General features: G+C 44.3%; 1 protein-coding gene across 3 annotated transcripts in view; it reads right to left on the reverse strand.

Moving 5' to 3' along the window:
• LOC122492004 (collagen alpha-4(VI) chain-like) overlaps positions 1 to 12,330 on the reverse strand; it is a 118,951-nt gene that overhangs the window by 87,370 nt on the left and 19,251 nt on the right. For all 3 annotated transcript variants that reach the window (XM_043595428.1, XM_043595425.1, XM_043595427.1), the window contains exons 3-5: positions 11,679 to 12,281; positions 7,696 to 8,301; positions 3,129 to 3,758 (exon numbers count right to left, since the gene is read on the reverse strand). In XM_043595428.1, the coding sequence (XP_043451363.1) occupies positions 3,129 to 3,758; positions 7,696 to 8,301; positions 11,679 to 12,281 (1,839 nt within the window). The remainder of the gene's footprint in view (positions 1 to 3,128; positions 3,759 to 7,695; positions 8,302 to 11,678; positions 12,282 to 12,330) is intronic.

A 12,330-nucleotide genomic window follows, 5' to 3' on the forward strand; every position in this document is an offset into this window, starting at 1 on the left:
CCTTCATTTGAGAGGATCTTGGTTGACCCAATATGGAGTATACACTTATACTTTTAAAAATAAGTATTATTATTTATCTGAATTAGATTCAAATGTAACTGGGCATCCCATATTGTACCTGGAAATCCTACCCCAGCAGGGAAAGCACTGGAAAGGTGTGGAGATAGTTATCCACCTCTCTGGTCAAGTGTTTTTTGAATGCTTGGCGAATCGAGGGGAAGTGATAGAAAAAGAAGGCAGAAATTCAGATCTTGCTGGAAGTCAGCAACCACTGGTAATAGGTATGTGGCTGGCCTGAGTCTGAGAAAAAGACCATGGGGCAGGAAGGGGCATCTCTGGAGCCAGTCCCATGCAGCAATGCTCCAAAGACACTCCACTGTAGCCCAGGGCCTTTGCGGTGTCCAAAGGTATCCCAGAGCCCTGAAGACTGTCTGGCACTACACATTCATGCCAGTCTTGGCAGATGGAAATTTGAGGCAGGAAGGCAGGCAGAATAATTTTTACAGTCTGGATGCTGCTATGCATCCATATCTATTACATACATAAAGTCCTTAGCAGAGTATCTGACACATAGCTAATGACCAATAAATGATAGATAATGTGATCTTGTGATCACCCAGGACAGATTTCTGGTAAAACTTCCCAAACTTCCATTTGCCTCTAACCACTGTAGACTTTGGGCTGATTTTCCTGATTCCGGGTTTCATGTTAGCTGCTGTGCAGTCTGGGAATGAAATCAACTCTCAGCCCTTATACTGTCTATGAATTAGAAGAGAAAAGGAGCTTCTCTCCCTGTCCCCTACAGATTGTAGGGAAGGGTGCACAAGGAAATGAAATTCATATTTAATGATTTTGTTTCTCATTCCCAGAACAGAGAAAGGGATTAAAGATACAGGTCAAAGCGAAAGATGGGAATTTATTTAGATATTTTAAATTTCCAGACTTTAGCACAAGTAATCAAGAAACTACAAAATTATTTAATGATTATTTTTCAAAAAAGACTCAGTGCTTTTCCCCTGATGATATAATCACAGCCTTGAATTTTTAAGTTAATTATTTACATTTTAAGTAGTCAACTTCTATTATTCTGATCTGAATCTTAGAAATATTAGCATGGGTGGACAAAAATAGACAGACACAAAGATACTTGTAATAACCAGTAAATGGAAAATTAGGGATTTACAATTCAGGCAGTTTGTGGGGTGCCTGGATGGCTCAGTCGGTTAAGCATCAGACCCTTGAATTTGGCTCAGGTCATGATCCCAGGGTCATGGGATTGAGCCCTGCGCCGAGTCCCAGGTCAAGCCCCAGGTCGAGTGTGGGGCCTATTTAAGATTTTCTCTCTCTGTCCACCCCCACTTGCTCTTTCACTCTCTAAAAAAAAAATATTTAACAAAAAGCTCAGGCAGTTTGACTCCATGGTGCATATACTTAACTGCTATGTTTTCTCGGGTGTGCTTTTCAAACTGCATATGCAGTAGGAGCTCTCCTAACCAACTTCCTCTGAAGCAGCTCACCAGATAATTGACTTTCTCCCTTCCCTCTATAACACATGAGTGATGCCCACACAATACACTGAGTTCCCTCCCCTTAGAAGCCCCCAAGGGCAACATTAAACAGTTCTGCTTCACTCAGTGGAAGATGTGAACATTAATAAAGGGAAACCTCTCTAAAATGGACACGGGAAAGTAAAAGGGGAGCTCTCACACCCTACCACTTGTCCATTACAGACCTCAACAGAAGAATCCTCAGTAGGAAAGAATCAATTACAGCCCCAACAGGAAAAATATGAATAATGCATCTCCTACAAAAAACCAACTACCCCAGCAACTCAGCCAATGAGAAACTGCCATCATTTTGAACTCTTGCATTTTTCCAATGGGCTTTTGTTCAGAACAATCCCTCCTGATTTCTTCCTTCTTCTCAATAAAATAACATTCTTCTCCTTTGTTTGTTGGACTCACCCACTGTTACTGTGCCTTGCTGTCCCTCGTTGCAGTTCTCTGCTATTCCCAAATAAACCCATTTTTCCTGGTAAAATAACTGACTCTTTTATTTGTAAGGCCAACAAAGAATAAGCCTACCAAGAACAACGTGAGTTTGTTCTCAGCCTATTTATGGCAGTTTTGTTACTACAATTACACAACAAATCAAATATTGTGCAGATCAATAGGACAGGAGTGTGAAGAAAAGAGGTTTATTACGTCTATGAAAACCAGGTTAACTGCTTAGAAAAGACCCAATGAAAGTAAATTGTTTTAAAGGAAATTGTTGACGTACAAGATAGCACTACAAAAATTGAATTTTTGAGATCGTAAAAATAGGGATTTCTAGGGGCGCCTGGGTGGCGCAGTCGGTTAAGTGTCCGACTTCAGCCAGGTCACGATCTCGCGGTCCGTGAGTTCGAGCCCCGCGTCGGGCTCTGGGCTGATGGCTCAGAGCCTGGAGCCTGTTTCCGATTCTGTGTCTCCCTCTCTCTCTGCCCCTCCCCCGTTCATGCTCTGTCTCTCTCTGTCCCAAAAATAAATAAACGTTGAAAAAAAAAATTTTTTTTTAAAAATAGGGATTTCTATACTCAGCTGTTTCAAAAGCAACTAAGTTTTCATCCCACTTTAAAGAAACTGAAACTGGAAATTATAGATACCATTGGATGATTGATGAAGAAAATATACAGAACTCCAATCAGCTGGGCTCAGATGCAAAGAAGCCTCGGTCCTCCACAAAAGATTGGCAAATTAACGTTCATTTATATTTTAAAGTTAAAATCTTTCAATTTCAGGAATGTTGGTATCTTTTTAGAAATAATTTTCCACTTCAAGTAGCTTAAGATTTAGTAAATCCATACCTAGATCCCTAAGGCCTCTACTGTAAATATACATAGATCTTCATCAAACTGATAAAAGGGATGAGAGCCAAGAAAGGTAGAGTGAGGCATGTTCACTCTTTATATTCTTTTGGAATCAAAACACAATAAAGACTTTGTAAGTTTTGTGTTCCTGTTTTTTAATAAACTGACCCTGAAATCCTTCCTTGGATGAGGAGTGGAGGATGTGGGTATATGGAACAAACAGAGTAAAGATTAAAAAAAAAAAAAAAAAAAAGATCAGATTTTGAGAAGGTCCTCCTACCTTCTTTCAGAGCACGGCCAATCCCAGAAATGGAAACACTGTTGTCCACAATCTCAGGGCAGAGCTGATTCTTAATCTTGCTCCCCACAACAGAGAGTTGCAGAAAGGATTCCAGCGAAATGACATGCTTCCAAGGAGGATATGATGCCATCATCTCCAGGTCCTTTCTGTTTGAGGCAAGCTGGGTGCCCACCGCATAGATGGTAACCCCTGCCCTGCGGAGGAGAGAAGCTGGAACAGACACATGGTCTTGGGAGAAGCCTTCTGTGATAACCACAGCCATCTGCTGCACACCCTGCTTCGACCGGCTACCCTTCTCCTCAATGAAAACCTCGTTCCTTAGGAAATCCAAAGCAGCACCAGTTTTGGTCCCTCCACTTCTTCTCCGGTAGGTTAATTTGTCCAAATGCTCCAAGATTTTGGCTTGGTTCTGAAATGCATCCAGGGAAAACTCAAGTCGTGGCTCCTCACTGTAAAATACCAAGCCAATTCTCACAACATCAGGATGAATGCGTAGAGAGCGGACAGTGGTCTTTAAGAAGTTGACAACTTGTTGGAAATTCGACTGCCTGTCCTTGCTGAATTCCTCAATGAGGAAGACTAAATCAGCTGGGACAGCAGTGGGACATACTGTAAACAAAAACAGAAAGAAGGGCTTTAGGATGAGAACAGAGTAAAAGATGATACTCATTTTTGCATCATGCTACATTTTTGCCATATTTTAAATTATTTTAATTTTTATTTTTTGAGAGAGAGAGAGAACGCATACGTGTGCAGGTGAGGGAGGGGCAGAGAAAGAGGGAGAGAGACAATCCCAAGCAGGCCCCATGCTGTCAGTGCAGAGCCCGACATTGGGCTCAATTTTATGAATCCCTAGTGCATGACCTGAGCTGAAATCAAGAGTCCAACACTTAACCAACTGAGTCACCAATTTTTGCTATATTCTTATGTTGTAGTATGCTACATTTTTAAATTCTGTAATAATATACTTAGGATCAAAAATTCTAATAAATATGTTATACTAACTTATACTAATGAATTTTAGAATTTAGTAGAAGCCTTTATTTATGACCACTATTTGGCATGACAGTCAAAGAACATCACAGGTTTCATACCTATTGCAAAATTTTTCACTGGAAGGAGTATTCACATTACTTGCAAAATATGTAAATGTATGAATATCCACAAGAAAGTGCTTTAAGATCATTTTTCAATTCATCAAAGTTCATTAAAAGCATCTGAGTCTTGCTTGACTAGTTCTTTTGTTCATTTTTCTAGTTTCAGGAAACACTGGGTCAAATTCTCTATTATAGACCTAAAGCCTCCTTGATTTAATAATTTTTCCTCTTGGTACAGAAGAAAATAAGAAATTGTGACTATTAACTTGTGCCCCTTTCTCTGAAAGATCTCATGTCATTTCAACAGAGACAACGTGCAATGTTGCAAGTTCCTATGAAAAATCTTTGTCCAAAACCTGGGCAAACTTTTTCACTTGGCTATAAGAGAGCCTTCTCTTGAATGTTCCTCAAATGGGAGAATGGAGCTGTAAGTGCATAAACTCCCTTCCCAGAGGAATGCAGACTCCTCCCACCCAATTTAAGGCAGTTCCTAACAGAAATCCACGGCGTCCACACACCAAAAAAGGTCCAGATCTGCTTTGACATGTGAAGACAGAAGCCTGCCTAGCACAGAGCAAAGCCACACATGCAGAAGGCTGAAGCCAGGCTACAGACAGCTGGGCACTGTGACACAAAGTTCAGAGAAGCCAAAGAGTAACCTTGTGACTTACCTGTGGCCTCGTGATGTCCCGTGATTTCCCCCTTTTTATAAGGAACCAAAAATTTTGCCAAGCCTAAAACACTTTCTTTAGAAACTCCAGGCACCTTTGACTTCTCCTTTCCTTCACCTGCTAGTACAAAGTTATACCTGCTAGTATTATAGCTGACCCTTGATCAACATGGGTTTGACCTGTGCTGGTCCTCTTACACACGTGGGTTTTGCTTTTAAGAGTTGACCCCAAAAGATGCAGGTCACCCAAATCTCCACAGACACAACCAAAGGCGCCCGCTGCCCTCTGAGCACCAGGGAGGCCTGCTGAGGCTGTCGGCAGCCCCCTGGGGCCCCAGAACTGGGCAGGGCCACAGGTTGCCCTGCATGTCCATGAGATGGTCAGGTAAAGTGCCAGGGCTGGGGCAGGAGGCTGGGCTGAAGCAGAGGAAAACACCCAGATGGCAGGGATGGCACCGTGTGGGGACCCCGAGCCCCTGGTGTACCCGCACCCTTCCCTTCCGTTCTCTGCTCACCGAGCTCCCAGGCAGACCTCTTTCCATGTGCTGCCCTTGCCCCTGCATCTTGCAGAGGCCAGTACACTCATGTGTGGCCACAGCTACCCATGGCCACAGGCTGGCGCTACACCTCCAGGCAGATGGGGCAGATGTACTGAACCTCAAGGCTGTATGTATGCCACCACCCATGGGCCCACCTGGCAGCTGCCCTTACCAACCCGAAATCACCAGGCTGTGCCACACCTACCCTGTGCAGCCCCTGGCCCAGCCTGCCTGTGTGCAGATTTTTTTTTCAGTACTGTAAATGTACTTTCTCATCCTTATAATTTTCTTAATAACATTTTCTTTTCTCTAGCTTACTTTATTGTAAGAATACAATATATGATACATGTAACACACAAAAATGTGTTAATCCACTGTTTAGGCTATCCATAAGGTTTCTGTCAACGGAAGGCTATAAATAGTTAAGTTTTGGGGGGCATCAAAATTTATATGGAGATTTTCAAATATGGGGGCTGGGGTAAGTGCCCCTAACCCCTGAGTTGTTCAAGGGTCAACTGTATTCTCCTTTCAAGTTGTTCTCATTATCAGAGGCACCATAAGGCTAGACCCAGCCATCCTATGTGGCTACGGGACAGCTCAGCCTTAAAGTCCTTCTGAGTTTGAGGTGTCCTGTGGAATGCAGCCTGGCCCCTGAAGACTTCTTTAAAGACCACTTTGGTCATGTCATTTTTCCTGCTTAAAAGCCTACAGTTACTTACCAGTACCATTGGGACCCTTGGGGTCCATCCTACCTCATCCAATCTTATCTCTCACTACTTCTAAACCCTCCCCCTTCCTCCCATTTGTTCCATTTTTCCATTCTCTTCCCCATTTATCCAGCCCATTCACATTTCCACACCCCTACTCTTCCCCTTACCAAGAGTAGCCTCCTCCCTTCTCCCCATATATTAAAATCATACTTATTATTGAGGAACCAACACAATTCCTCTCAGGTCAGATTCTCCATTATATCCTCCTTTCTACTTCTACCTAGTGTAGTGTCTGGAAGGTGCTTCTTAGTTCTTTATTACCTCTACTTAGATTTTCCTCATGTTGTCTCACATGTGTTTGTCTCTTCCGCCTATAAAATTCCAAGGACCCTCAAGCTCTACGTGTTGAGAGGTCTGGGCAGAGCTATGATAGTTCAGAGAAAAAAGGGATTTATCACATCTGTTGTGAGGATCAACTAGAAGCTCCACCAAGAAAATAACTTAGCTACTGAAGGATAAAGTTTTGCCTGTGGGCCTTCTAGGCTGCTAGTACAGTGTATTCAAGGGCAGAGACAGTGGTGGGAAAGTATGACAAGTATACAGTAAAGGCTGAGTAGTTCAGCTTGGCTAGTGATTAGAATGTATAAAAGGACTTAACAGGAGCTAAGTCTCCATGGTTCTCATCCCCAGGGGACATTTTGAAATATACGGTGGTGTTTCGAATTGTCATAAGATCTGGGGATGCTACTGGCAGGAACCAGGAATGTTAGGCCTCTCACAATGCACAGTACAATCCTACACTATGAATTGTCCCTCTCAGAATGTCAATAGCACCTCCCTTGAACATCTTGAACACCAATTTAAGGACAGACTTTGTTTAATCTCTGGGGATAAGCCTGAATGCTCCTTTCTCCTGAAAAAGGCATAGGGTAACTTGAATTATTGTGCAGAAATATTCACTCCCTACACCTCACTTCCATGGGAGGAATATACTTCCTTACTCCATTGATGATGACATAACTACATGACTTGCTTTGGCCAATGGGATATCAGCAGATGATGATTCAGAGGTCTTAAAAGTGCTTATGTAGTTGAGTTTTCTCTCTTGCACCTGTGTAATTACCACGGGAAGAATATGCCCAGACTAGCCTAATAATCCCAGGAGGAAGATGAGAGCTATGGAGCAAAGCCAAATGTAGATCAACCAACCCTCAGACAAATCTCAGATCCGTGAATAAGCCCAGGCAAGATCAGCAAAGCCATTCAGTTGAGCCCAACAAAGATTAGATGATCCCCAGCAGATCTGAGAAAATAAATGATTCTTTTTTCTGGATGGCTTCTTAAGTGGCGTCATTGTGACCACAGCTAACGAATATAAGGTGTGTGCCTGAGGGAACCCCATTCCTCCTCCTCTTCCCCATTCACTGATGTTGAATCCCAGTACTGAATCCAGAATGCCCCCTTCTCTGTTCTTTCCCCAGAGTATCTGAGACCTCTTGGTGGCTCACACACATAGGGACCAAACCTTACCTACTACAGCCTCCTTCTCGGACTCAATCCCAAACTCAGTCTTCCCAGTCCCTTGGATCACCACACTCACATCCTGCATAATCTGTCTGACTCCATCTTGTCCTTGCATCTCAAATACAAGGGGTGGGGTTGCCATCCCCTCCAGTTCTCTCTGGACAAAGTCCTGTACACCCACAGACATGACTTTCACGCCTTTCTCCCTCAAAGTCTGTGCGGCCTCCCAGACCTCATCTTCAGATTTGCCTGAGGTCATAACCACTGCATATTGGGGAACACCCTGGAGAAACCGGCTTCCTGATGCCTCCTGGAAGAAGGTCCGATGAAGGAATCGCAGAGCTTTGCCTGTCCTCCTGGAGCCACCCCGGAGCAAAAAGTGTCCGTGGATGTGCGCAATCATCTCATCCTGGGTCTGATAGGTATTGAGCAAAAATTCAGTGTGACCTTGACCGCCATACTGAGCCAGTCCAATCTGGTACTTGTCCCTGCCAACATCCAGCAGGCCAACCACTCTGGACATGAAATTCCGCATCCACCGGAAACTCGCCTGTGATGTGTTCTGTGAAGTGTCGGCAAGAAAGACCACATCTGCATAAGCCTCGGTGAATTCTGGAATTAAAGAGAGAAGAAGGAAAGAAAAGACACAGAGGAGAAAGTAAATCAAATCAAGATCGCATGAAAATTGGATACAAGGACGTGGGGAACATAAGAGGGAGAGGTCCGCTCTTTTTGTAACACGGTACGTATGGTACTCCCACCTCCTCCATGTGAGACTATCACAAGGCTCTCTCCCTCTCACACTCCACTTCCTTTGCTGTCTGCTTTCTTAGACGAAAGTACCTCTTACCTGTTCTTCCACCAAAGAAAGAGGCAAGGGAAATGGACACATACAGAGCAGTTATTTTGTGCTAGCAATTTTTATATGTTGCCTGATTTAATCCTCATCAACCATCCTAGTAGGCAAGTGTCATCTTCACTGTACAGAGGAGAACACTAAAGTGAAGAAGTGAAACCTGCACGCTGACACTCACATAACTAGAAAGTGGCAAAGGCAGGATCAAAAACACGAGTCTTCTAGACTTCCTCTGAACAACATGGCAGGATGTCCTTTTCTAGCTGTGAGAACGGCATTCATCCTTCAACCCTCAGCTCCAATGTTCCTTCACCCGGGAAGTCCTCCCAGGTTCCACAGTGATGGCAGCCGACTCCTTCTCCTGCCCTCTCACTACACTCTGTGTGTCCTGAATCATACTGTAATTACGTGTCTTGGTCGGAATACTGGATTTTGACATAGCTGCTTACCTTTTACCTTACCCTCCACTGCCAAGCACAGAGTCTGAAGAATCCCTCCTGAGAAATCCAGCGGGGTGTTGAAGTTTTCGGTGTCGAAGAGAAACTTCTCAAATGGCTCACTGGCTATTTTTTTTGCAGTTCCTGAACATCCTGCACATTGACCCCTACCACATACACAAGAACTCCATATTCTTTTAACTTGTCGGCTGCCTCCTGGACTTCATCATTTGACTCCCCATCTGTCACTGGGATAACTATCTGAGGAACCCTGTCCTTGGCCCGGCTGCCAGCTGCCTCAGTGAAGTAGTCTATCCTGATAAACTCCAGGGCACTGCCTGTGTTTGCTCCTGTACGGTAGGGAAGATTCTGGATCTGTTCCAGGACCACACTCTTCAGAGGGTACTGGTTCAGCCGAAAGGCTGGGTAGATGTTGTCATTATACTGAGCAAGTCCCACTCGGACCTGATCACTGCTGATGCCAAGCCCCAAGACAACAGAGTGAAGGAAGTTCTTCACTTTCTGGAAGTTCTGGGGTCCAAGGTTGGCTGAGATATCTACTAGGAAGACAATGTCTGCCAGGACTGCCTCTCGGCAAGCTGCGAGAAAGAGGACAAAAGGCATGGGGGTCTGTGGGGCTTCACTCAAAATGCTCAGAACCAATGGAGCTGAACGGTGTACAGAAAGGAGAGCAGTACCAGCCAGACTACACTCCATGACCCTCAGCCACCCTAAATGACAATGCTCAGAGAACTGACAACATTCCCTGAGCTTTTCCTTCCTTCGACTCCATCATCTTCTGAGGCTTCTGTCCTGTTCTGTTGATACCTCCAGTCTTAGAATCCATTTGGACAATCCCTTGAACCTCATTAAGAAGAAAAACCCTTTTATAAACATAGCAGCGTGCTGAGAAAGCGGTTTTCCTCTTCCCAATGGCATTAAACTTCATCTCTACAAGTGTGCTGCTAGCAACAGGTCAGAAAGCTGGAATATACCCATGTATTCCATGATACATCTCATTATAGCTCCATCACTTAGGAGCCCTGTGCCCTATTTATCACTCACCTTTTTGAGACTCAATTCTCTTCCCTGCAGCACTGAAATCTTTATACCAGCCCTCACACTTTCACAGAGTTGTTTTGAGGATAAAGTCAGATAATCCACTGTAGTACAATCATTAGTGCTCTGCCCAGGTCCTTTCGAATTCCTTTTTCCCATTTCTGGACACTGCTTTTTGGAGGACTTCTCTTCAGCTACTGGGGCTGCCTTGCCTACAGTATAGGAAAGCCTAGCTGAAGCATAATTTTTGTTCCTGAGTTCTCCTGTAGGATCAAACTAAAACTACCCTCTGTGGAACTTTTACCTGAGATCACATCCTTCCTTTCTTTCCTCTGCCTCTCCATCCTGCACCCCCCACATCCTTACCAATAAATTGTGGGAGCTCTTCCACAAGAAATAATGTATAGCCAAATCCTTGCCTCAGGCTCTGCTTCTGGGGAACACAATCTCTGACCCTTGTTCTATTGGGATGGATCTGCTCTAACAAACCTGAGATCAGATCCTAGCTCTGCCATCCAGTTATGTTACCTTTGGTCTCAGTTGCCGCACATGAAAAATGCAACTAACAATACCAATTGCCTTACACATCTATATAAGAGTAAATACTATTTGCCCTACATAGCATACACTCCCTTATGTGTCTAACAAAGAATTGCCTTATGTATCTACCTATCTGTCAGGTGAGCAATGTAAATAAGTTTGGCAAACTATATAGTACCCAAGCAGGATCAAATGGGTGAAAAATTTTAGCACTTCTTCTCATCTACCTATCTTATCTAGAAATCCCAAAATAATGAATAAGGAATGAAGGCTCTATCCTCTTATGGATTTTGATGAAAACCACTAACAAGTTTCTCTTCCTCTGCTCAAAGGTCTCTGCTTTCTGGCAGAATTAAGTAATTAATTTGTAGAGGATTTCTGCAAGTTTATGCCCATCACCACCAACGGAAGTACAAAGCTAATGATAGTTACGTCATCACAAGTAATGAGCACAATGCTTATCACCACGATGCTTATCACTTCTGAAGGACTGAGCACTGTGAGAAGCACTCGACTTGCACAATTTTACTTAATGCTTGCAACAACTCTCTGAGGCAGGTCCTACCATCCTGGGAAGAAAATTTAGATTCCCAGAGATAAAGTAGCTTGTTCAAACGGACACAGTTAAAAAGTGGAGAACTGGAATTTGAACCTAGACCTTAGTTCTCCCTAAATTCATTCTCATAACCATTACACTATACCAACACGCTGGCAGTAAATTAAATAAGCTTCCTGGGGGATCTGCTGCCCCTCTCTCCTCCTCTGCCCTGCCCCCCATCCAGACAACATGGATAAGTTAATCTAGGCATAATAATATAATTCTGGGCACAAACATTCTTCCTTCAGAAATGGACTTACACTACATCTGTATATAGAACCAGCATCAGGCCCACAGGATTTATTTAAAACGTTGCTAAGTCTCTGGTCAATGATTGGAGAGGAGCATAGAGCACAGATAGCTTAGTGAGACTGTAATACTAAAATTCAACATGCACACATATGGGAAATAAGAAGGATGGCGGGAGAGATGAGTAAGAGATAAAGGTTTGAGCTCTGTGACTTCTAGATCAGAAATAAGAAGGGGAAATCCTCTGTACCTGGCAAGATGTAGCCGGCAGGTTGAGCTGCCTTTGCCAAAGTATCACAGAGCCGTTGCCGCAGCTTCTGAGCATGACTGCTCAGATCAGAGAAGTTAGGGACAAAGGAGGCAAACTTCTCCACCGGACTGCTCGCAATCTCCCTGAGCTCCGCCAAGACTGCATCTTTGACACCGACGGTATAAAGCAGGACACCTGCCTTCTTCAATGCCTCCGCAGCTTCCGGCACGTGGTCCTCAGATGGGCTGCTGCTGATCACCACGGCCACCTGAGGCACACCCTGGCTGGCCCGACTCCCTGCTGTTTCCTGGAAGTGGTGATCTAGGAGGAACTGCAGGGCCAGGCCCATCTTGCGGCCCCCAGACTTAAATTGAAACCTTTGAATGTGTTTCAGCACGTCGCTTTTGCGGTTGTAGGTGGAAAGGAGGAATCCAGAACGAGGTACGTCGCCGTACTGAGCCAGGCCCACGCGGATGGTCTCTCTGCTGACATTGAAGCCATTCACCATGATGTACAAGAAGTTCCGCACGTCACGGGCATGTTGGGGGTTGATGATGGCGTCCACCAGGAACACGACATCTCCCACAGAGGCGTCCCTGCAGACTGGGGAAGAGAGTTAATTCAAGATAAAACATCACAAAATTGCCAGCTC

The sequence above is a fragment of the Prionailurus bengalensis genome, chromosome C2 (assembly GCF_016509475.1).
Source record: "Prionailurus bengalensis isolate Pbe53 chromosome C2, Fcat_Pben_1.1_paternal_pri, whole genome shotgun sequence".
Classification (NCBI taxonomy): domain Eukaryota; kingdom Metazoa; phylum Chordata; class Mammalia; order Carnivora; family Felidae; genus Prionailurus; species Prionailurus bengalensis.